The sequence below is a fragment of the Artibeus jamaicensis genome, unplaced genomic scaffold, assembly GCF_021234435.1.
Source record: "Artibeus jamaicensis isolate MK-2021 breed Jamaican fruit bat unplaced genomic scaffold, CSHL_Jam_final scaffold_1964, whole genome shotgun sequence".
Classification (NCBI taxonomy): Eukaryota; Metazoa; Chordata; class Mammalia; order Chiroptera; family Phyllostomidae; genus Artibeus; species Artibeus jamaicensis.
Window position 1 is genome coordinate 1,501,909 of NW_026522030.1, and position 22,169 is coordinate 1,524,077.

Sequence of the window (22,169 nt, forward strand, 5' to 3'; positions counted from 1 at the left end):
GGAGGCCTTGGCTTGGGTTTCTCGTCCTGGTTCCCTGGAAACGGAGGAGTGGCGGGACCCACCCGCCCCTGGCCACCCTGCCACTCCCACCACTGCCTGGGCGTTCTCCGGGCAGTGACCTCACCCTTCCCACCGAGAGGATGAGGAGCCTCTTTCCACTGTGAGTGCCTGACCCACGGGGGCAGGGAACAGTCGCTGAGGGCCGCAGAGTGGTAATAAAGGATGGGGGTGATCTCAGAAGTTGACCCTGTGCAATCCCGTGAGTACAGGCGCTACGTGACTGGTCGGCGCGCCAGCGGCACAGCCCCGGAAACCTGTGGTGCGCGCCAGGCCCCCTGGGGGGCAGGGGCACCACTTTGATCCGAGTCCTTCGCTCCAGTTCCCTTCCCTGTCACGTGGCAGAGCTATCCCCTGCCTTCCGTTCCCCGGGGGATTGAGAAGGAACCCTTTCACACAGAAATGCCTGGCTGAGGACTTTAGATAAACGTTACATTTCTGGCAGTTTGGAGAGAGAAATAAATGTGAAGGGGCAGGAAAAAATTAGCGATAGAGGGATGAACGCAAAGGCTCTAAACTAAATTCTGGAGTTTCAGGGGAGAAGTGAGGCCTGTTAATCTCTGGAAGTGTTCACGTCTGCCCCTAAAAATATTAGCTATGGCTCCCATGTTTATCTTCCATTCCTTCTATTTTAACCTTTTCTTTAAGTCCTCTCAAAAATATGTTGATTTTAGAGAAGAGGGAGGAAGAGAAACAGGATTGGTTGCCTCCTGTATGTGCCCTGACAGGGGATCGAACCTGCAACATTCTGGTGTACGGGATGATGCTCCAACCAGCTGAGCCACCTAGCCAGGGTCGTTTTCAACCTTTTAACTGACCTTGGAACAAAACCACCATTGGAGCTGGGTGGAGGGTGAGGGCGGAGTGCAGGGATTGTTCTTTGGGCTGAAATCAGTGGACTGGAATGAAAGTGAATGGCATGAGGTGTCTAGAGACCTGGGTGGTAGTCCAAGTTCTACAGCGAGCAGCTAAAAAGGCCCTTCTGAGGACAGCAGTCCTTCCCAGGCTGCAGAGGGCCTGGTTCTTGGTGGTCTGGGTTAGTGTTTACAAAGGCACAAGTACTAACCTTTGGAATTTAGGAGCAAGAAATTAGCATTCTCAGAAAACCCCTGAATCATTAAGTTATTCTTAAAATAGTTTACACTCTTTCCTTCTTATTATAGGTAGCTGGAAATTTCTTGTTTAACAAATAGGGATACTAAGCTTAGTTATACAGTATTTACAAAGAACCGGAGCCTAGAGGGAATATTTCAATACTGGAAAATGCCAGGGAATGTTATTGGATAATATTCAAATAATGCAACATTCAAGGATCCTAGCAAGGTTAACAGTACAAGAATCACGTGTCAAAACCACCAAATCAAGAACTATTTTGCTTCCAATGCTTACTTCTTGGAATATGGCTCATAGGATTTGTATAAAGCACACTGTGTATGAACTTATTTTATTTGCAAGAACAGCTCATGGTTTGCAGCGTATGGGGCTACAGACACACCCCTCTCACGTAACATCACGAGCAAGACCGGCCAGGCAGTAAGCCTTTCTCTCCCACGTGCTCCTGCCTCGGCTCTCCTGACCCTCACCTCGGCATGCTAGCACTCCCTGCTTATTTCTTATTTGATGGAGTCCTTTAAACCAGTCATGTCTCTATGCTTTTAAGCTTTAGTATTCACGGATGATTTTAATATTTTTTCTCATTTCCTCAACTGATTTTTCTGGGGATCCCAGAGTCAAAAACACACACTTCCTGAGAGACGCTGGGAAGGCGTTCCCGTGTGGGAACACTAGTCCAGGTCCTGGCCTGGCTCCCACGGCGCCACTCGGGGAGGACAGCGCGGCACTAGTCACACCATGGACGTTGGAGTCACACAGACCCTGAAATCACTGCACTCCTCTGAATCAGTCCTCCTGTTTACAGAATGAGGATACTATCCCTAACCTCCAGATCTGTGGGGAGAAGTAAACAGTACGATGCATTTTTAAGTGCCAGACCGACTTACTGCGCAGATGGTTTACAAACGCAGAAGTCGTTCCTTAGAGCAGGCGGCGGCAGGCTGTCTGGGTCTCTGGTCTCCATAAGGGTATTGCCCGACCTCTCTGACAGAGGCAGTGAAGAGCATCGATTTAGAATCAGAGGTTTGGGGTCAGGGCCTAGCTGCTGCTTATTTCAAGTGTCTTATGTCTTCTGATCTCTGGTTGCATTTGCAAAATGAAAACACTAAGTTATAGAGATAAAACAGTGTTAAGGACCTGAGCACAGTATCTGGTAGAGAGAGCTGGGGCTCTGCCCCCTCTTCTTCTAATTCCTGTAAGTCACCGCAGCCAAGAAAGGCCACCAAGAAGCAGTCTTCAATACAAAGAACAGAAAATGACCCAATAAAGGCCACCGGTAGAAATTTGGAATAATTTGAAATTTGGAAGAAAGTTCATGGAAAAAAAGTAGAGTTTTATCAATTCCATAAATTAGAAAGTAACTGTAGACTGTGGAAAAAGCTTCAGTTATTCAAATCCTTGAAACATCAATTTGGGAAATATTTGCTAAGTCCTGTGCAAGAGATCAAATAGACTGGGACCTGTCCCTGACCTGGAGCAGCACAGTCCAGAAGTACGAGGCTGAGCGACACACAAGGACAGCAGGAGCACCGGAGCAGGAGAGGTTCCTCCGGCCAAGGAGCCAGGCCTCGAGAAGCAGCAGCCACATGTCACCTACAGGCGTGTGGACGGACTCCTTGGGCAGAGGGCGTGGCCTGAACCCAGGACAACGTGTCATAACTTAGTGGTGCAGCTACTTGCCAGAGTAGGAGAGGAGGGGTAGGTGAGGATGAAAGAGTGGGGTGGGGCAAGGTTGTAACGGGCCTTGAAAACCAGACCAAGAAGCTGGACTTTACCCTGAAAGCAACACGGACAGTCCATCTGAGGTCCCCTGCATATTTGCGGTCAAGTTGATGTCACACAAGATTTTTCTTACCTATCAGAACCATCTGTTGTGAAAAGGGACACCACCATCATCATTCTCTTTGTTCTTCTCTTGGAGGAGCCCGCCACCATCCCCACTGGCCTAGAGAAGAGTCCTCTCTGGACCCTGGGAAGGGTCTCAGCCTGAACCCCGACAAAGCTTTCACAGAAGAGCCCTGGGAAACGCCCCCACCACACCCCCGTTTTCATGTTCGGAGGAACTAAGGTCCAGGAACAGGAGGTATCAGAACTAGAGCCTGGTGCCACCCCTCCCACACACCATTCCCTCTGGAGGAAGGGCCGCTACCGCAGACGTCTGCAGACCATCAGGGGACCCTCACCCCAACTGCCCACGGAGTGGAGTTACCTTATGAGGGATTCCTGGAGGAACCTAGGTTAAGTTTCTCTCCTCACCCTACAGGGAGCTCAGCCTCCCCTGCCCTCCTCCACGGGCACCGTGGGGCAGGTATGGGGCAGCACCAGATGCAGGTGAGCAGCCTTGGCTGCCCCTTTAGTAACAACATACCCGCTTCCTAGACCTCTGTGTAGTTCAGTTTTCTCTAGCCCTCTACACAGAGACTGGCTTAGACCCTGGTTTACAACTTTTAACAAAGAAAACTTTTAAAAAATCTTACAAATCTCACTAGATAGCTCAATACATTAAAATAGTAAAAGTACAGTTGCATGGCTAAAGTATTGGCAGGGGGCAGGCAGTCCCAGCACCTTCTGTCAACCCTGGGGGTGCTCTGTGGAGCAAGTCCGAAAAACACAGGCCTAGAAGTTCCCCAGGGTTCTTTCCTACGTTAGGATCCTCAGTTTTAATGCTCAAGTAAAAATGGTTAGTATGGTGGGCTCAGAGCCTATGTCTCCACTGAGCAAGGCACCGGAACCTTCTGAGGTCTGCCATATTCAGCTTAGAAAGAGGCAAGACCCATTCCCAACTGATGAGGCTGCATCTAAGCACCGCTGTTCCCCTAGTCCTGCACAAACTCCTGAAGCCCATCCGCAGGCCCACTCCTCCGGGCTCAGGGATAACGAACACCATCCGTAGCTAGGAGAAAGAATCCTGCTTGTCCCTGATATTGTACCATTCACAATCCATCCTCTGAATACAGAAAGTGCTTGCCAGTTCCTCTAGGAGGAGACATTCATTCACCCCACACCCTTGTAGGTAAACGGGTCATTGGTTCTATTCTTCCTCCTGAGAACCAGGAGAGTAATTCCACCCTAGACACTCGAGGTAAGCCCAGAGACTGCTGAAGACGACAAACTTCACCCTCACTGCCACCCCTCCCTGTCCCCTACACAAAACCACCCTTGCTCTCCCACACCCTGGACACGTTTAAGGGTGAAGCACTCAGAGACAAGTTCCAGCGGGCTTTTGCTTAGCCTGACTGGCCCAGCCTCCTCTTCTAGCCTCAGAAGCCTTGGACCTTCAACGTCCACAAGTTATTTAGCTCCTCTATGCTGACAAAAACACGGAATCCAGAGACGCTAGGAGGCCGAAAGAGGCCTCCCTTCCCCAGAGCGCAGCGGGTGAAGGCCAGAGGCAGCCAGCAGGATTCACAGAGAGCCTCTCGCTCTCAGTCCTCCTCCATGCCCTCCTTCAGCCACTTCAAATAGTGCACGTCTCCTTGGTCCATGGGAAGACTGAAGATCTCTGGGATTTCAAAAGGATGCACCAACCTTTGGAAAGAAAGCAGAGTCCTGTGAGTGACTATGATCAGAATGAGCCCGTGCGATAAAACCCCACAGGCCAGCCTCACTCAAGGCCCACCTTGAGATCTGCAATCTGCTGCGGCCCACCTGTCCAACTCCATGACCCACCACCCCTGAGCCCATGTTTTCCATCTGTCCGAGTGGGAATACGTGGCTATACCCTGGTCTCAGAACTAGCAGGAGAGAAGGGCCAGATGGCTTTCGAGTCTCACAGTCATGGGTTCAAATGCTAAGTCTGTCCCTTCCTAGCTGTGTGACTGTGGACAAATTACTTAATTTCTCTGAACACCTTATAAAAGAGGGAATGGAAACATGCCTGGACTGCTAAAGATGAAATAAGATAAAGTATATAAAGCACTGACCTGGTGCACTGACTGGTACCGGATGCATTCACTGAACGTTAGCTACTATCTTCACTGCCATCCCGCACTCCCCACGCGGGTGTATTCTCTCCTTCACCTGGCAAGTTCTCCCTGCTCCTGTTCATCAGTCAAAAACCTCTCTCTCCTGCAAGGCCAAAATCAGCCATTGACTTCTTCAAGGGATCCTCCTCGACCATCCAAACCCACGGGACTCCCTCTCCCTTCTCCCCATATCTTCCGCCTGGCCCTCGGCACACAACGCCACATTTTCTTCATTTTCCAGACCGAAGAAACACAGGGCCTGGGGCTTCAGTTTCCCACCTGTCAAAAGGGAGCAGTAGCCCCTTTCCGGGTGAGGCACTGTGAAGTTCTCACGAGACAGCACGCATCACCACCTGTGTATAGGTAGGGGCCTCAACACTGAGAGTGAGCTGGGTAATTTTACCCAGTGCCCCAGGATAATGAATTTTCTTATTTCACGGACGCCTGGACCAGTGTATGTGCTGTATAAGCAGACATACAGTATTCAGACATAGAGAGGGAGACATCTGTAACACGTTAGCAGTAACAGCTGCCTATGACATGGCACTTGATGTGTACACGTCACGTAAATTCATCCCAAAGCACTAGTATGACCCGCATTTTATAGATGGTCAACTGAGACACAAAAAGTCTAACCAATTTGCATGCACACGGGCTACAATTAGCAAGTAGAGAAGCCAGGATTTGACCCTGGAGGTTAAGCTCTAAGGTTCACCATCTTACACCTGCAGCTGACCCTCACTGACTGTAAATTCTTGGTCCTGCTAGTTTCACCAAAGGTGCCTTCATTCCCACACCTCTGCTAAGGTGGTAACACAGGGCCTTATGTCCTACTAGACCTGAGACCACGGTATAGCCACATATTTCCAGAATCCTGACTGGAATGAAGGAAAAGGGTTTTATCATCCAGAAGGGCGACTTGCATCCCTAGCTGCACATTAGAGTCAGTCAGGTGCTTCTGAAGAACGTATTTGATCCCCCACCCAGATAAATTAAGTCAAAGTCTGAAGTAGGGCCTAAAGTGGTCATTGAAACCCATTAAAAAAATCTCCAAGCAATTATAGTATTAGCCAACATCAAGAATCACTAGTTTAATTTATTTAATTATTAACATGGTGGAGAGGGTCTCAATTTATCTCTCTAGTAATAAAGACATATTTCATTTATTTATTTTTAGAGAGAGGGGAAGGGAAGGAGAAAAAGTGGGAGAGAAACATCAATGTGTGGTTGCCTCTTGTGTCCCCCCTACTGGGGACCTGGCCTGCAACCCAGGCATGTACCTTAACTGGGAATCGAACAGGTGACCCTTTGGTTCACAGGCCCATGCTCAATCCACTGAGCTACACCAGCCAGGACAGGAATCACTAGTTTAGACTGGTACTGCTCGAGCTTTTAACGTGCATGGGAATCACCTGGGGATCATGTTAAGCTGAAGCCTGGTTGGGTAGGAGACCGTGACACCCTGCCGTTCTAGCAAACTTCCAGGAGATGCCCATTATTCCAAAATCACACTTTGAATGGGAAGGCTTTACACCGGCAGTTCTCCACATTGACTCCCCGGGGAACTCCAAGATTCCCTCAGGAGGTCCCGGAGGCCAAAACCATTTCATAACGCGGCTGATGTGTTATTTATCTCTTCCTATGGCGACATTTGCACTACTGGTGCAAAAGCAATGAAGGGTGAAGCGCCGGCACATTTGCACGTGTCGGGACCGCGGCGCCACCCTGCGGGAGCCGTCGCTACTGTCCACCACACACCTGCCTTGGCAGCAGGCCAAGTTCACTGCAGGACAGCCCTGACAACGTGGTAAGAGAACTATTTTTAGTAAATTTCAACCCCTGAGTATGTCTTTTGAATACTGTGTCACAGAGTGGGGAGTACACATAAGGCACTTTGCTGATGCCCAAATTCAGTGGTGCCTTAACCTTGTCTGACTGTTCGAGTCACAAGCTAAAGCTAGATTTTTTTCGTGGAACACCATTTTTAAGCCTGAGTTCCAATAATTGGTCACTTTTACAAATTATGGTTACTCGGATTTGAGAATTAGGTAGACATTTTTTAATACATGAGCACAGCGAGTCCATCATTCAGGTGAAAACAACTTAAATCATTTGCTGCCAATGAAAAAAATTATGTTTTCAAGCAAAAATTAGATATTTGTAAAAGTTGAATTTATCACCATGAGCTTTAAGAGTGTCCCAACATTTAAAGATGCTTCTTACTAAGCCAGATTTTGCAAAAACGTAAAATGATGCCATTCTTCTCACTTTGGGGGGTGGGGTGGGAGATATGGTTACTTTCTGTAGACATGTATTATTTAAAACATTATTATGTAATGGTAATAATAATGGTTTATTATTGTTGTTTTTAATTTTTTAAGTTCTCAGTTTTAATTTCCGATACAGTAAACTTTGATATAACCCACATAAACAAAGCTCTTTAAGGTCCTCAGTAATTTTTTAAAGTGCATAGGGCTTCAGAGACCAAAATTTTGAGAACCACTGGTGTGAACTAACTCATTCTAGCCTCTCATTTTACATATGGAGAATCTGAGGGATGGGGCATGTCCAGGATCACATAGAAGGTTGGTGACAAGGTTTCCTGCTTGTCGGGCTCATTCACTCAGTCCCTACAGAACACTCCTGGTGGAGAAGAGACACCAGCATTACCTGACATAACTGGACAGAATGTGGACCTTGGAAGTCTTTGTCTTTATTAACTGTAACAGAAAAGAAAAATCACTGCTTTAGGATGTCAGCCCAGCTCTGCCGCTGCTGGCTCGCCTGGCCTTTTAGGAGACAGCGTTCCCTCCAGGTCCCTGGCCCTGTCGCCAGCTCCCAGATGACCTAAGACATCTTCTTTGGGGCTAGAACCTCAATCAGTTGATCCTTGCTAATGTTTCACTGGAATCTGGGAAAAAGGCCTTGGTCTTCCTTGGGCTTCCTCTCTCAAGGCCCCGCCCCTCCCCCCGCCTCGCCTGGCTCACCAACAGAATCTCCGTGGCTTCTTCTATTTCTCCATTCCAGAAGTAGCTGGAGAAGAGAACAAAACCAAATCACAAAGCTCATAAAACAGGCCCCAGGGAAATGTCACACCTGGCCCAGTTAGGTGACTCACTGAGATGGAAACTTGAGAATCTTCCCCAGTCCACATAGAGGTCATCCAGGGCAACCATTCTAATGCATGCTTTTAGCATCCGCCTGAACATTCCTGGAGGCGAGAGGCTCACCATTTCTTGAAGAAGTCCACCTCCCTTATAGGTCTACACCTATGAGGTGGTTTTTCTTCTGGTGTGGCCAGCCCTGCCTCCCAGTTGTCTTCCCCAGTTTCCGCATGAAGAACCACCACAGGAAAGCCCTGCGGAAACTCCTGTGTTTTCTCACCTCCAAACTGGGCGTGGCGGGCTCTTTCAACACTCATTGTATGCCCATCGCTTCCAGGCCCCTCCCCATCCCCCAAAGGAGCGGTGCTGCTTTTATCACCGACTCTGCAAGCTGAGTGCTCAGGAAAGGATACATAAAAAGTGCGGGAGGCTTCAGGGAAGCAGTGAGCTTCACAAGACATGAAAACGGGTCCAAAAGTTAAAAGTCAGTGATAGTGTTCACAAAAGAGTGTGAGAACAGCATCCCGTGAAGAGAAGGGAAAGACATGTGGCCTGCGAATACAGTGTTCCCACAGTTTAGGAACAGTGACCCTTGCTGGCACATTCTTTGTGCAGCGACTGCGCTGCCCCTGGGCAGGTCTAAGATGACCTGGGCCATGGGCCTTGTCTCACAGAGCCGCGGTAAAAGGATCAATATAGGCCACCAGAAGGAAATGCTAGGCCGAAATTCTATTCTAGGGCCCAAGCATTGGTTCCCAGACTGCCTTAGATGTGAATCACCTACACAACTTTAAAAAAATTCCGAGACCCAAGCCCCACCCTCGGGGAGACTGATTGGGCAGGCTTAGAATGGAGCTCAGGAACCCACCGCACAGCCGCATCTGGGAGCCACAGCCACAGACCGTGTGAGCCGCTGAGGCAGTGACGCTGCTGGCAGGCAGGTGGGGGGGAGCGTTCCCTACAGAACGTTCTTCTGTTTTGACCTTCAGAGTAGATATTATTTCCCTCCGCAACCACCCCACCCCCGTTCTCTCATTCTCTCTCTCTTTCCGGGAGGGAAGATGAGAATCAGGCTGATCAGGGGAACTGAGTCACAAGGCAAACCCTGCACCACTTGGAGTGGGATGCTAAAATAAAAATATTCTGGTGGGCTGAGAGAAAGGGCGCAGGCCAGGCTTAGCCTCGATGAAGCTGTCAACACAGTGCAGCCTGTCACGTATGCCAACGTCTCGGTCTTCCAAAGAACCTAAACAATGGAAATGATTTTCTTTGATATCCCTAGTTGGCTTACTCAGGGAAGGACTGCCCAGTCTGGCTTGTGTGCTAAAAGCAAAGTAACGGATTTAAATAAAGACCGTGCAAACAAGATTCACTATTCCTACACTATAGGGTTTTTTCCTCCTTTCTCTATACGCAGCACATTTTTGCTTTTATTCACGGATGACATAAACCCACTGGTTAATTTCCTCTGAGTACAAATCAACAGTGGATTAATTAAATGCCTCTGAATTGTTCTTTCAGGATTCCCTATCAGTGCAGGGCCCTTTGCACCAGCCAGGACCTGACCCGCAGCGCTCCCACACCCCTCCAGAGGCCGCCGCAGAACTCACAGTGAGGATGCCTCAGACAGGATGTTCACCGAGGCAGCCAGCTTCTTACCCAGCACAGCCCTAAAGCAAAGAAAGGGGCAGTCAGTGGGGCTAAGGGCCAGGACCTGAAGAGAAGGGACAGGGGACAGGAGTTCCTAGGAACCAGAGGATAATTTAGAGTGCGCCTCCTCTTGGCAGTTTGAAGGATAGGCCCAGTTTGCCTAGGGAATGGGGATTAACTCTGGACAGAGAACAAGAAGACCTGGATTCCTGGCCCTGCAGTAGCGTGGCTATGCGCCCTTACACATCCAAGATAGGCGTGTCCCCTCACCCGCCCTGACTCTCCTGCTGTGTAAAGAGAAAATGGTTCGACCAGCAGCTCCCAAGCCTCTTCACCAACAAGAGCTCCTTTTGTTATCCATTTCTGCTTTTTTCATACAAGATCTTCTGATCTGTAGACACCCATGTGACCACACAGCTCCAAGTGAAAGTGAGGAAAGAATCATAACTGGTGTCTGTCTTTGGCAAATATAGGCTCTTTTCACCTTCTCCGGTAAAGGCTTCTTTCATAGCTCTAGGAGCACACAATCTCCATCTCTGCAGACCTCTAAGATATTTTTGTTTTGACAGACTGCAGCTTGGCATCCCCGGTCTGACCATCTCAGAGTCCTGTGAAGCACTCTGGTGAACACAGTCAAAGAGGCTTGAACTAGTGTGGGTGCCATAGAGAGAGAAGAACCACCAAGTCATCGAGCTGTTGATGCCAAGAACTGTTCCCACAAACCAAAACCTCCAGCCCTCAGAGTCAGGCCCTGACAAACCTTTCTCAAGACCTTGCCAGATAAACCTCACTTGAGCCTTGCTCACTGATCCCTCCTTCCTCCAGCTGCTGCCAAGAGAACTGACCTACTTTCTCCTCCCTTGAGCTCCAGGCTGAACAGTGCTCTCTATTTAAGGCTCCGCATTAATGGGGCATCAACACCACCCTCGTTCCCTTGCAGAGCTGGAGGAGATAAATAAATCCCTGACTGGAAGGAAAGGCACACGGCACACGTTTGCTTAAGCAACTGCTGCGAGTCCTGCTCACTCGATCACTTGCTGAGCAATTACATTTGACTGGTTCCAAAGATGGCAGGCAAACAGCAAGTGAGTTAAACCTCCAGGAGAAACAATCTGTTGCCTCAGAGTCATGTGGCTAAAGACCCCAATTCCGACTTTCTGTCCAATTTGGTAGGCCGAACATACCACTTAGCCATGTCAGAACACAGTAAGGAGAACCCTTTCTGTACCAGCAACTGTGAGGAGGCCTCAAAGAACAAAAGGCGGCCCGGGACACAGAGGGGAGCACGCAGGGGACCGCCCACACAGACAGAGCAGCCGGCTGTCTCGGGAGGCAATGGGAACCACAGCAGGCAGGAACTTGGAGGCGACCGTCACAGTGAACTGCGGGAATGCCGTGGCAGAGCAGGTGGGTGCCCCACATCTCCCGTGGGCCAGGCAGCAGTGATGGGGTATATGTCTCCAGGAAGGAGGAATAGGGCTAGGCACTCTGGGGAAAAGGGCAAAACAGTGTCCTAGTAGCTGGAGACAGGGGTGAAAGGAAGAATTCATGCCCAGGAGACCAGTTACTAGGGTGCCCCAATCTGTAGAATGTCCCCCCAAACCACACTCATACTGAAAACAGTTCTGCTAATCCCAACTCCTTGCAGCTGTTCCTGCACCTCCCCACAAGCACAGCGGAAAAAGAGGAGAGGTTACAGTTAAGAATAACAAAGTATGCATTTGAGGAGTATCAACAGTGGGAGACAAAAATTCAACAAACAAAAGAGTTTATGTAAGAGGATCGGTCAACAGTACATTCAAAACCAAGATTTTAAAATAAGTATAATTACGTATACCTGAAAGTTGTTATGAGAGATCTTAAAAGTTCTCACCCCCCCCAAAAAAAGGAAGCTGTGTGAAGTGACAGAGGTGTTAACTAACCGTATTGTGGTGATCATTTTGCTATACACATACATCAAATCATCATTGGTACACCTTACACTTACACAATATTATATGTCAATTATATCTCAATAAAGCTGGAAAAAATAAAAAATATAGGTATTTATATTATACTTATACAGAAAGATAAGGCAGTATTATTGCATCCATAAAACAGAATCATATTATAATACAATCAGACATTTAAGCAACATGAGTAGTTGGTTATGAAAGAATGATTAGAAATCTTGAAAAGGGAAACCACATTGTTTAAACAAAAAATTCAATGGAAGGCCCGAATAGTAACAAATGAAAAACAAATAAGAGAGAAGAATGGGCTCAGAAATTCTCCCAGTATGCAGAATAAGGGAATAGAAAAATATAAAAGCTCAGTCATAGGGAACTAATTCAACCTTCTTCTAATAGGAGTTCTAAAAAAAGACATATGAAGAATAGAGAAAGAATATTTAGCAAGTTAGTAACTGAGCATTAAGATAAAGAGAAAATGCTAAAAATTACCATAGAGAAAAAGTATTACCTACAAATAAATGAGAGACCCTGATAAACACCTGACTTCTCATTAACAACCTTAGATGCAAGAAGATAATAGAGACCTCCCTCTGATCAGACACTGATTCCATTTACCCGAACTGGACTTTCTACCAGTTAGAATCCAGGCATTAGAATCGATTTCCTCCCAACACCAAACCTCACAGATGTCAGTTGAAGTTCCTCCTCAGCAGGACCTACTGTGGCTGATCCAAAGGTCCAGAGAAAAAACAGTTCAGTTCAGACCCTGGGCATATGAGGGGCATCAGGAGGGATTTCAGTTCTTAGCTGCTAGACACTATGGCTGTATCTCTGAAGTATTACAGGTTCTTTTAGATAACAGCTGTTCTCCAAAGGTAATGTTAGCATGGCAAAAATTACATTCTGGTTGGAGGGAAGAAAGATGGAATCAAATGCAAGGTTAACCCATGACCAAGAATTTAGAGGGTGTATGCTCCCAAAGACCAGATTCAATGCTTGAAAACACTATAACCTAGTCTATCATCCACTTCAAGAATGCTGAGCTATGGAGCAAGAAACCAAATGCCTTACCCTCCAGCCCCTAACCCTCTTCAAAGCTGTATCTATAAAGATAAATGAAGGAGGGGAAATTTGGTTACCACAAACATTTACTGAACACCTACTACATTCAAGTTACTAGGGTAAGGACTGTACATATTTCATATCATTAAATCCTCCCCATCCTGTGAGGTAGGTGACATTATCCTACATTATAATTCAGGGAACTTAGAGAGGGGAAGTGACTTGCTCCAGTTAACACAGTAAGTGGTAGAGCCAAGATTCAAATGCTGGTCTGTTTACAAGTCCAGTGCTCCTTCCACTATACAACAGCCACTTTTACAAATTTTCTAAATATTTGGAACGACCACTTCCTCCTTCTCACCTGTCACAGCGAACTGCTGGGACTGAGCAAAGAGATTATCTCCAAGGAGAAAAAGAGATGGACCAGGAATCAGGAGACTTAAAATTCTCAACAGGTAGGATCCTGCTTTCTCTTATCTTAAAACCCTGGGTAAGCCACCTGTCCCTCTGGGTCTCATATGCCTTATATGCCCCCATGCTCAACATTTCCAGGCCAGCAGCAGGTTCCACAGGATCACTCGGCTGTGCTCCTCATATCACCCCAAGCAGACAGCTGTGCAGTTCATCCCTGGATGGACAGGGTTGCCAGGTCCCGCTGGAGCATCCTGGTAGCTCCCTGAGCCTCCTGGGGCAGCACCTAAGCCCCTTTTCCATACCTGGCAATATCTCTGGCAATTTGCTCGTTGGGACAGTTGACAAAGACGACGGAATAAGTGCCGGAGACAAAACTGCCAGTGACAGCTGAATGGAGCTGCAGGCTAAGGGTCCTGATCAGGGGGTATGTCAGGAGAGAGGCTGTCAGGATCTAAACGGTGGGAGAAAGCACAAGTCAGCAGTGACATGGCCATTCATTATCTGCCTCCTCAAAGCAGACTGGCACCAAGGCTGGGCGTCATTTTTTCATGCCCATTCCCCATCCAAAAAATAATTCCTGAGATCTTGAGCTTTAGTACTTCAATGAAGTTCTCATGCCTGGATATTTTCCTCTGCATTTTGCAGATGATCAAAAACAGAGGCTCAGAAATCAAGAAGCTCACTCTAAATCACACAGCTTTTATTCGGTGAAGCCAGGATTAGGACTCAAGTCTGGGTGACATGATATCCATTCTTTTTTGTTTTTTTACTTCCTTATATCCATTCTTATGTATTTTATTAATGTATTTATTTTAGAGAGAGGGTAAGGAATAGACAGAGAGGGAGTGAAACATCAATGTGTGGTTGCCTCTTGTGTGTCCCACACTGGAGACCTGGCCCACAACCCAGGCATGTGCCCTGAATGGGAATCAAAGCAGTAACCCTTTGCTTTGCAGGCCTGTGCTCAATCCACTGAGCTATACCAGCCAGGCCATTTGAAATCCATTTTTTAAAAAAATATTTTATTTATTTATTTTTAGAGGGCAAGGGAAGGGGAGAAGGGAAGGAGAGAGAGAGAGAAATATCAATGTATGGTTGTTTCTCGTGTATCCCCTGCTGGGAACTGGCCTGCAACCCAGGCGTGTGCCCTGACTGAGAATCGAACGTGATCCTTTGGTTTGCAGGCCCGCGCTCAATCCACTGAGCTACATCAGCCAGGGCTTGAAATCCATTCTTATGGAGGTAACACTAACTGGCCCACAATGAACTGCTATCATCCTGTGGAGATTATAATGAATGATAAACTCTTACATCTAATGATGTTTGAGGAGTTAATTTCACCTCCATTCATTTGCATATGTGCCAGGCACTGTGGGTGAGCTAGAGGAAAAGGTAGCCTACTTCTAAAGCAATGCCACCTGTGCTACTGAAACAGAGAGCTGAGGGCACCATGAGGAAGGCTCCCAAAGGTACCGTCTAAGTTAGATCTGAAACTGTAAGTAGGATCACAAGAGGAGAGGGAGACATGCTAAGCAAATGATAATATGCACAAGCCCAAGAGGTATTTGGGGATAGACCAGATACACAGTCTGCATGGGTCTCTCTCGGTCTGGGTGTGAGATCGGGAGGAAATGAAACTGACTACAACTGTAAAGAAAAGGGTCAGGCTAAGGAGTATGGAGCTAAACCTCAAGTGAGAGGGTACTTTTGGAGGTTTTTAAGCAGCAGAGTAATAACACAGTGAAGCTGAGTAGGGTACCAGGAGGGAGGATGACAAATGATCAGAAAGAGCCTGCTTAGAAAGCCATCGCAATGATCCAGGAAAAAAGAAAATGATGGCAATGACAACATGAGAGGAAAAGGCATTCAAGATACAGTTTTTCTTACTGTTTTAATGATAAACATTTCACAAAGAATGAAAAGAAGTGGAGACACCCTCCGTCCAGGGCTCTCTGCTGGGAGGGCATGATGGAGTCATTAACGGACCTAGAAAACTGGTGAGGAGCCCACTGTGACGGACGCCTGGCTGAACAAGGGTATGTTTATCTGCCTCCCAGCCAGGCTTGTTCCTTGCTCAAATGAACCTCTGTCCTCCCACTCCTGTTATGCTGTCGCCCAAGTCCTGGCTCCTACTTCTCCTTCTTGGCAGGGCCTGAGCAGCGTTTTTGTCTTTAGCTTCAGTTTGACTAGAGGCCTGTCTGGGTTGGGTTTCTCATTCCCTCCGGCTACCTCCACCAAACCACCAATTCAACATACTAAGTCTTCTGAACTAAACCAGTCACCATGCATGGAAAAGAAAAGACTTTTCGATGAAGTTTTAGTGTGTGTGTGGACGTGTGCACAGTAGGACTTAAGTTAAACCCTAGTGCCAATATTGCTAACTGCCCTGGCCTTCCGCAAGTCACTGCCTCTCCTTCTATAAACCTTATCTCCTAGAAAGCAGAGATTCTAACGCTTGTGCTGCCTGTCTCAGAGCTGCCATGAGTTCAAATGAGATAGGAAAAAATAATCTGCAATCACAAATTCAGTAAAGAAAGGGGCTGTGTCTTGCTCATCACAGTATCCCCAGCACAGTCCATGACACACGACAGGTTCTCAATAAATACTTGTAGACTAGTGAATCGATACCCCAGCAAGATGTTGTTATTAAGGCTGACTGGTCTTGTGAAGGAGATAAGGCTTGTTAGGCAGTGCTTTTAGCAGAAAACTAGACATCCTGGAACACTGTAAGGAATCAACCACAGGACCTGAGGTTGGCTTATAGCACAGACTTCAAATAAAAGCAATGGCCTGTCCCCCAACCAAAAAAAAAAAGCCATTCCTAGGGAAGATCTGTGGCATTCCAGCCAGCAGGTATCAGCGCAACATAGCTAAGATTAAATACAAGCTCACCTGAAATGTGTTGGAACTCATACGAACTCAGAATCAGATACTAAGCTCTTACCTGCCTTGATATTCGAGGAGTTAACTTCACCTCCATTCACACGTAAGTGTGCTAGACACTGTGGGTGAGCTGGTGGAAAATGTAGCCTAATTCTAAATGCCACCTGTGCTGCTGAAACTGCAGGCTGTGCTCTCAAGTATTATCTAAGATAGGCCTGCATTTAACAAGTAAAGGAACTGAGGCAGAACATTCAGAAACCACACACAGAGCCAGCACTTGTATCCCAGACTCCTGCCTCCCACTCAGGGCTCTTTAAACTCCAGTGGGCCCAGTTAGGAATTAATACAGTGGGGTTGGTTCAGCTTCACTTAATCCAGTGGTTCTCAGGGCAGTTTGCTTCCCTCCCACCAAGGGGACATCTGGCAATGTCTGGAGACAATTTTTGTTGTCCTGACATGATGGGAAGAGATGCTATTGCCTGGCATCTGCTGGATAGAGGCTGGACTGCTGCGAACACCCTCCTGCTGTACCACTGACCCCAGGGAAGCAGAGTTGTTTGTGTATGTCGCCTCCCTTGGACATGCGCTCTTCGGTCTCACTCATTTCTGTATTCCCAGCACTTTACAACTCCGACAGGGAGTATGGCCTTGAGAAACATTTGTGGGCCACATCAACAAAGGATCAGAAGCATGAAGGGTCAACCTGGAACCAAGGATGGACTACGATATGTTAGAAAGTGACATTATATTACTGCAAAACTGATGGAAAATACATACATCACGATATTCCCTAACAGAAATATTATAAGGGGAAAAAGATCTATTATAATTCTATTATAATTTTTTACAGTCGTTTAACACTTTCCTATTTATGTCTTTTACTATGTGCCTTTTCTATTTTTACATTCTTTTAAAATATTTTATGTATCCATTCAGTTACTTTGCGTCTTATTCTGCCTTTTTCCTTTTTTTTGTCAAAGAGAATTTGCATAGCCTTTAAGAAGTTAGGGTTGACTTTACAGTCTGTGTTAAGGCAGAAAGGGACTCAGAAACCACCTAGTGATTATAAATTTATAATCCACCTAGTTTTAAGGGATCCATGAATATTCTGAATGAATGAAACGAAACACTGTGTTTATCTATACATTTCCCTTGGGTACAAATCCAAACAAACAAACAAAAGAGAGAGAGAAATCTACAGGCCCTGAAGGGTTAAGAGCCACTGATATGTGTGAGTTGTTACCGATGAGGAAAAGGGGCCAGAAAGAGGAAGAAATCACCCAAAAGGGATCATGAGAGCTAGGCTAGATCCCTGCGCTTCCAACCCTCTCCACCTCCCCCTCTGCCACCTCCACCACTGGAGAACCTCTGTGAACAATCACTTCCAACCTCAACATTTTAAGGTATCTCTGAGACGAGAAAACAAAGCCGCAGAAAAACAACATGGTAACTGCAACAAAAAGAAAAGACTCAATCATGTGACCCGCAGACGAGAATCCACCACCAGACACCCCTTCAACCTCCCTGACTCAGGGTGTGACACACAGCCAGGGTCACCGCTCCTGAAGCAGTGAAGAAAGGGCGCTGCTAGGCTTCAAAACCACACCACGACCTCCAGGACACCGAGTGGTGTCCCGATGGATTTTACTGTCCATCCCCTACCTGCTTGCCCCCAGTTCAAATTCCCAAGGGCATTAAAGGAAAGCGTGTCTCCTTCCATCAGTTTCCAGATTGGACGTTTAGGGCTGAGGGGACTGGTAAAGTCATAGCGTGGAGCACTCACCAGGAGGCATATAAGGACAGAGGACCGAGGGTAGCCTGGCAGAGGGCACCGTGAACCCAGCCTATCCATGGCGTCGCCGGTAATTTAGCGGCGCGGCCGCAGCGAATGTGGCCTGTGGCTAAAATCCCCGGGGTGGGGGTAGGGGGCGGAAACTAAGGGCCTGAACCGCCTTCCCGCCCCGCCCCCCCACCTGCTGCCTGCCCTACTGCCCCGCCCCCGACAGACTGGCTGGAGCAAGAAAGTGGAGGTGGCTGGGAAGCCGGGAGAATTTTCTCCGGCCCCTCTGTCCTCAGAAACGTACAGCCCAAACACCAGACGCAGACCTATAACCCTTACAAAAATAAAAATACTATTTATTCCCTTCTCATTCCAACAACAACAACAAAATAATAAAATCCTCAGAGATGTACAGATAAAAACACGTATTCCTTAGGTACAGAAAGCCTTCAGAAAGCAAAGCACACAAACTCTGACACACATACACTAAACTCTTCCACTTGATACAGGCCCATCCCGCCTACAAAGACGACTGGGGCACACTCCGCTGCTTTGCTCTCCCCCACATCACCCCCTCCTCCCAGGATGTCCCTTCCAGTCCTCCTTGGTTTAGAACACTCTTGCCCCCAACTGCTCTCCCTATGAACTCATTCATCTTTCCAGGCCAGCTGCCCCAGCAGCCTTTCCCAGTTAATCTCACAGTCCTCTGTTCCCCTGAGGCACTGGGCACACACTTCTGCTGCAACATTTAATATCAACTATGGGGAACTGCAAACAAGCAAAGTAGCAAGCTAATGGCTGTAGCCCTTCAGGAATGCAGAGTCCACTGTGGTTGGGCCTGTCGTTTTAAGCCAGTTTTTTTTTAATGTGAAATACCCTAAGTTTTAAATGATGGCATTGCTGGGCAGGAGAAGGGATTGAGTGCACAAGGGCATAAGTAAACTTTTCAAAATTAAGGGATCTGTTCTATATTTTGATTGGGGGATTGGGGGATACTGGAAATCAATTTGAAATTGTTTTAAAACGGGAAGGTCAAACAAAATACATCTGTGGGCCAGATCTGGCCTGCATGCTGCCAGTTCACAGCTTCTGTGTTTATTTTAATTTACCTGTCCATTCCCTGGCACTATAATTCCTCAAAGGTGTGACGCACTTCCTAGCAAAGTTTCTGACAAAGTAGTGAATAAATCAGTCGTGGCCCTAGTTTTATTTACATCATTAGCTGTGCAGACTCAGGCAAGTCACCTAACCTCTCTGAACTGTTAGGGGAGGGGGTTGCTAAAGGATGGGCTAGAACTTCATAGGTCTAAAGGGAAGATTAACAACAGTACAGGCTAATGTAAAAGTGCTTTATAAAATGGAAGATCATGTTAGCATTTTCAGAGTAAGTATCCTCATGGCAACTACCAAGGTTAACTCAGAAAACCTCCATTTGTGATTCGAGCACTTAGTATCTAGGAAAAACAGAGTTCAGAAATGAGGCTGAGTGGTTTTAAGAAAACCTTTATATTCATAGTCCACTAAAATAAACTAAGACTCTGATCTTCTATACCTATTAGATTAGTAAGAATGACCACTTACCTTAAATTCTGAGATATGTCTCCCAGTTTAGCCCAGGACTCCAAATGAAGCCTATTAAGTTTAGGCTTAATAAATGTTTGCCCAACAACTAAATGATATATATGGACATGTGGCTGTTTCCTGGTGATCACACCCCAGAGTATCATTAACTGCTGCCCTCTTTTTGGCCTGGCTTCATAACTGTTTTATCTATTAAGCCCAGAGTTGTTTAACAGAAAAAAAAAACTTTAGTTCAGAGTGTTGCTAATTTTGATCATAAGGATGGTCGTGAAGAAGGTGATGTTGGGGCAACAGGGAAAAGATGGCAAGAGATGAATTGTTATTTGGAAGAAACCTCCTCTTGGTTCAACTTTTTCCATCAACTCAGGCACATCTACTCCTCCCAAATTCGATTCTGAGGTTGGATTCCAAAAGTCTAATCCTGCATTTCTGGTTTGTGCAGATTTTCCAGATCTAGTAAGATTCTTAGTGCTACTGCCTGACAGTCCAGGTTCTTCCCCTGGAGGCTTCTCACCCTCCCTCTTCCTGCACCTCCTCCTAACAGGATTCAGACTTACACTGTTCTTCAGACTCATTCTGTGTCCATCTTCTTCACCCGCATTTCCTCTTCATTACGTATCTCCCTTCTCTTTCTTTAGAAAAGAGGTTTTATTTGGAAGATTCTCTTGCACCTCTTGATAGGTACACAACAATTTTATCATGATCTTTTGTAAAGGCCAAACTTCGATCCAAGAAAGGATCCATATTCATTGCAGCACCAGTGAGGCCTCAAGAAGAGAATAAGACAGCATTCAATTTCCTTAGGCTCATCTTTACCTCTGGTTCTAGGGACTTGTCTTCTTCCTCATCTACAGACTCTCATTACCACCGAAATTTGGAACTTCAATAGCTCATTAATTTCATTTTCATCAATATTGATGAATTGAAAGCCCATCTGTTTTTTTCAGACTGATTTTTTTTAAAAAACAGCTTATAGGAAATATGCATAATTATTCATTCACGTCGTCCCAAAGTTTCCACCAGGCTTTAGTAAGAATGGCTGGTTTTATATCATCCATAGACACTTTTATCACTATCAAAGTGTCAGCAATGTTGTTGACATGTTACTTTCAAAGTAAGAGAAGGGGTTTTATTTAATACAGTCAGCAAAGTGGTCAGACATGTGCTTGGTGTAATACCTCCTGAATGCTTCAACTATTCCCTGATCCAAGGACTGAAGACAGCTAGTGCCTTCCGGAGGGAGAAACAGTATTACCTGAGGATGAGCAAAGAACAATGAGCCTGGGTGATTGGGACCGCTGTTCAAAATTAGCAACACTCTGAACTAAAGTTTTTTTTTTTTTTCTGTTAAACAACTCTGGGCTTAATAGATAAAACAATTATGAAACCAGGCCAAAAAGAGGGCAGCAGTTAATGATACTCTGGGGTGTGATCACCGGGAAACAGGAATGTTTTTTTTTAACCTTCTTTCCAAGAGACATGTGGGTTTAGGATCTTTCTAAAGCAGCAACGGTTTTTATCTTCTTGTCACTCGTGTCACTGGCACACACAAAGAGGAAAATCCTGTCCTTAGCTTCCTCTGAAACGTCCAGATTGTCTTTTCCCCTAAAGGTCTACTAAGGAATGTACTTCCAAAACAAGCTCATGTCCTTGGCATGAAGACCCATTGAGGCACATAGCTTCTAGCTCTGATCAGTTTCTGGAGTTGGAGTTACTTCGCTGCTAACTGGGCATTTAAAGGTTCTTCCTCCCTTATCAACCCTGAATTTTGTCAACTGTAGCAACTTCTACATTCTCAAGCCATCCCTTGTTCGCATGAAATTTATCTGGGTTGCCTTTCCCAGTGGTTTCCATCAGATGTGTGTAATGCGTTTGGAATGGTTGCAGACATCCTTCAGCATCAGAGGTTGTCACTCACCCCCACCCCCATGGTCTGGTCTGGTCTTGTCCTGGACCCAAAAGGTTAACTCAGTCTCCATCTTCTTGATGTATAGTCACTCGGAATGAACACCACCTAGAGGAAGGGGGCGAAACACTTCATGATGATGGCCTTCTTGTTTTTCTGAATCGTGCGCCGCAAGACTGACTCAAATGACGCCCCCAAAGGGTCCCCTGTCGGTGTTACCCACACTTTCTTCCAGCTTCTGGAAGAAGAGATTTTTCGTCTTGCCTTCCGGAGGCTTGGCCCGTCACCGCCTCTTGATACGTGCCTGACCGGGGTTCAGGATGCCCATCACCTCCGTCCGCCTGGGTTAGCCTCAGCCGCCGCCCAGTCCTCAGCGGCCTCTGCCACTTCAGCCCTCGCCTCTGCCAAGAGTATGGTTTGAGAGCCAGGAGGCTGCTCGCAAGACCAATTAACCTTCCGTGGGTCCTCATTCTCACTATTCCGCTTGCCAGATATCCGACGAGCCTTCGAGCCCCGTGGGAAATATACAAGCCAACAGGAAAAGTACAACTGCGTGACCAATTGAGCGGCGCCTCAGACTTCGCCGGACTGCGACTCCACAATCACCAATGACCCTCCGATCGGCCCTGACGGACACAAGTCTCAGGAGTCCGGCAGTTCCCGACCACGCCCACTCCGCCAGCTCCGCTTTGCTACTGGAGG

General features: G+C 46.8%; 1 protein-coding gene across 3 annotated transcripts; it reads right to left on the minus strand.

Annotated features, from left to right (window-relative positions):
* Positions 1-1,484: 1,484 nt before the first annotated feature.
* On the minus strand, positions 1,485-22,140 carry LOC119035931 (protein CutA homolog). 3 transcript variants are annotated; one of them, XM_037127443.2, is made up of 6 exons: positions 20,119-22,140; positions 13,620-13,768; positions 9,850-9,909; positions 8,123-8,168; positions 7,806-7,855; positions 1,485-4,698 (listed from the first exon to the last, which is right to left on the minus strand). In XM_037127443.2, the coding sequence occupies exons 1-6, from the start codon at positions 20,134-20,136 to the stop codon at positions 4,596-4,598; spliced, it is 426 nt and encodes a 141-aa protein (XP_036983338.1). In that variant the 5' UTR covers positions 20,137-22,140; the 3' UTR covers positions 1,485-4,595. The 3 variants fall into 3 exon arrangements, with proteins under 3 accessions (XP_036983338.1, XP_036983337.1, XP_036983339.2); XM_037127442.2 differs by lacking the exon at positions 20,119-22,140 and adding an exon at positions 17,984-18,146; XM_037127444.2 differs by lacking the exons at positions 13,620-13,768; positions 20,119-22,140 and adding an exon at positions 19,562-20,110.
* Between the last annotated feature and the right edge of the window lie 29 nt (positions 22,141-22,169).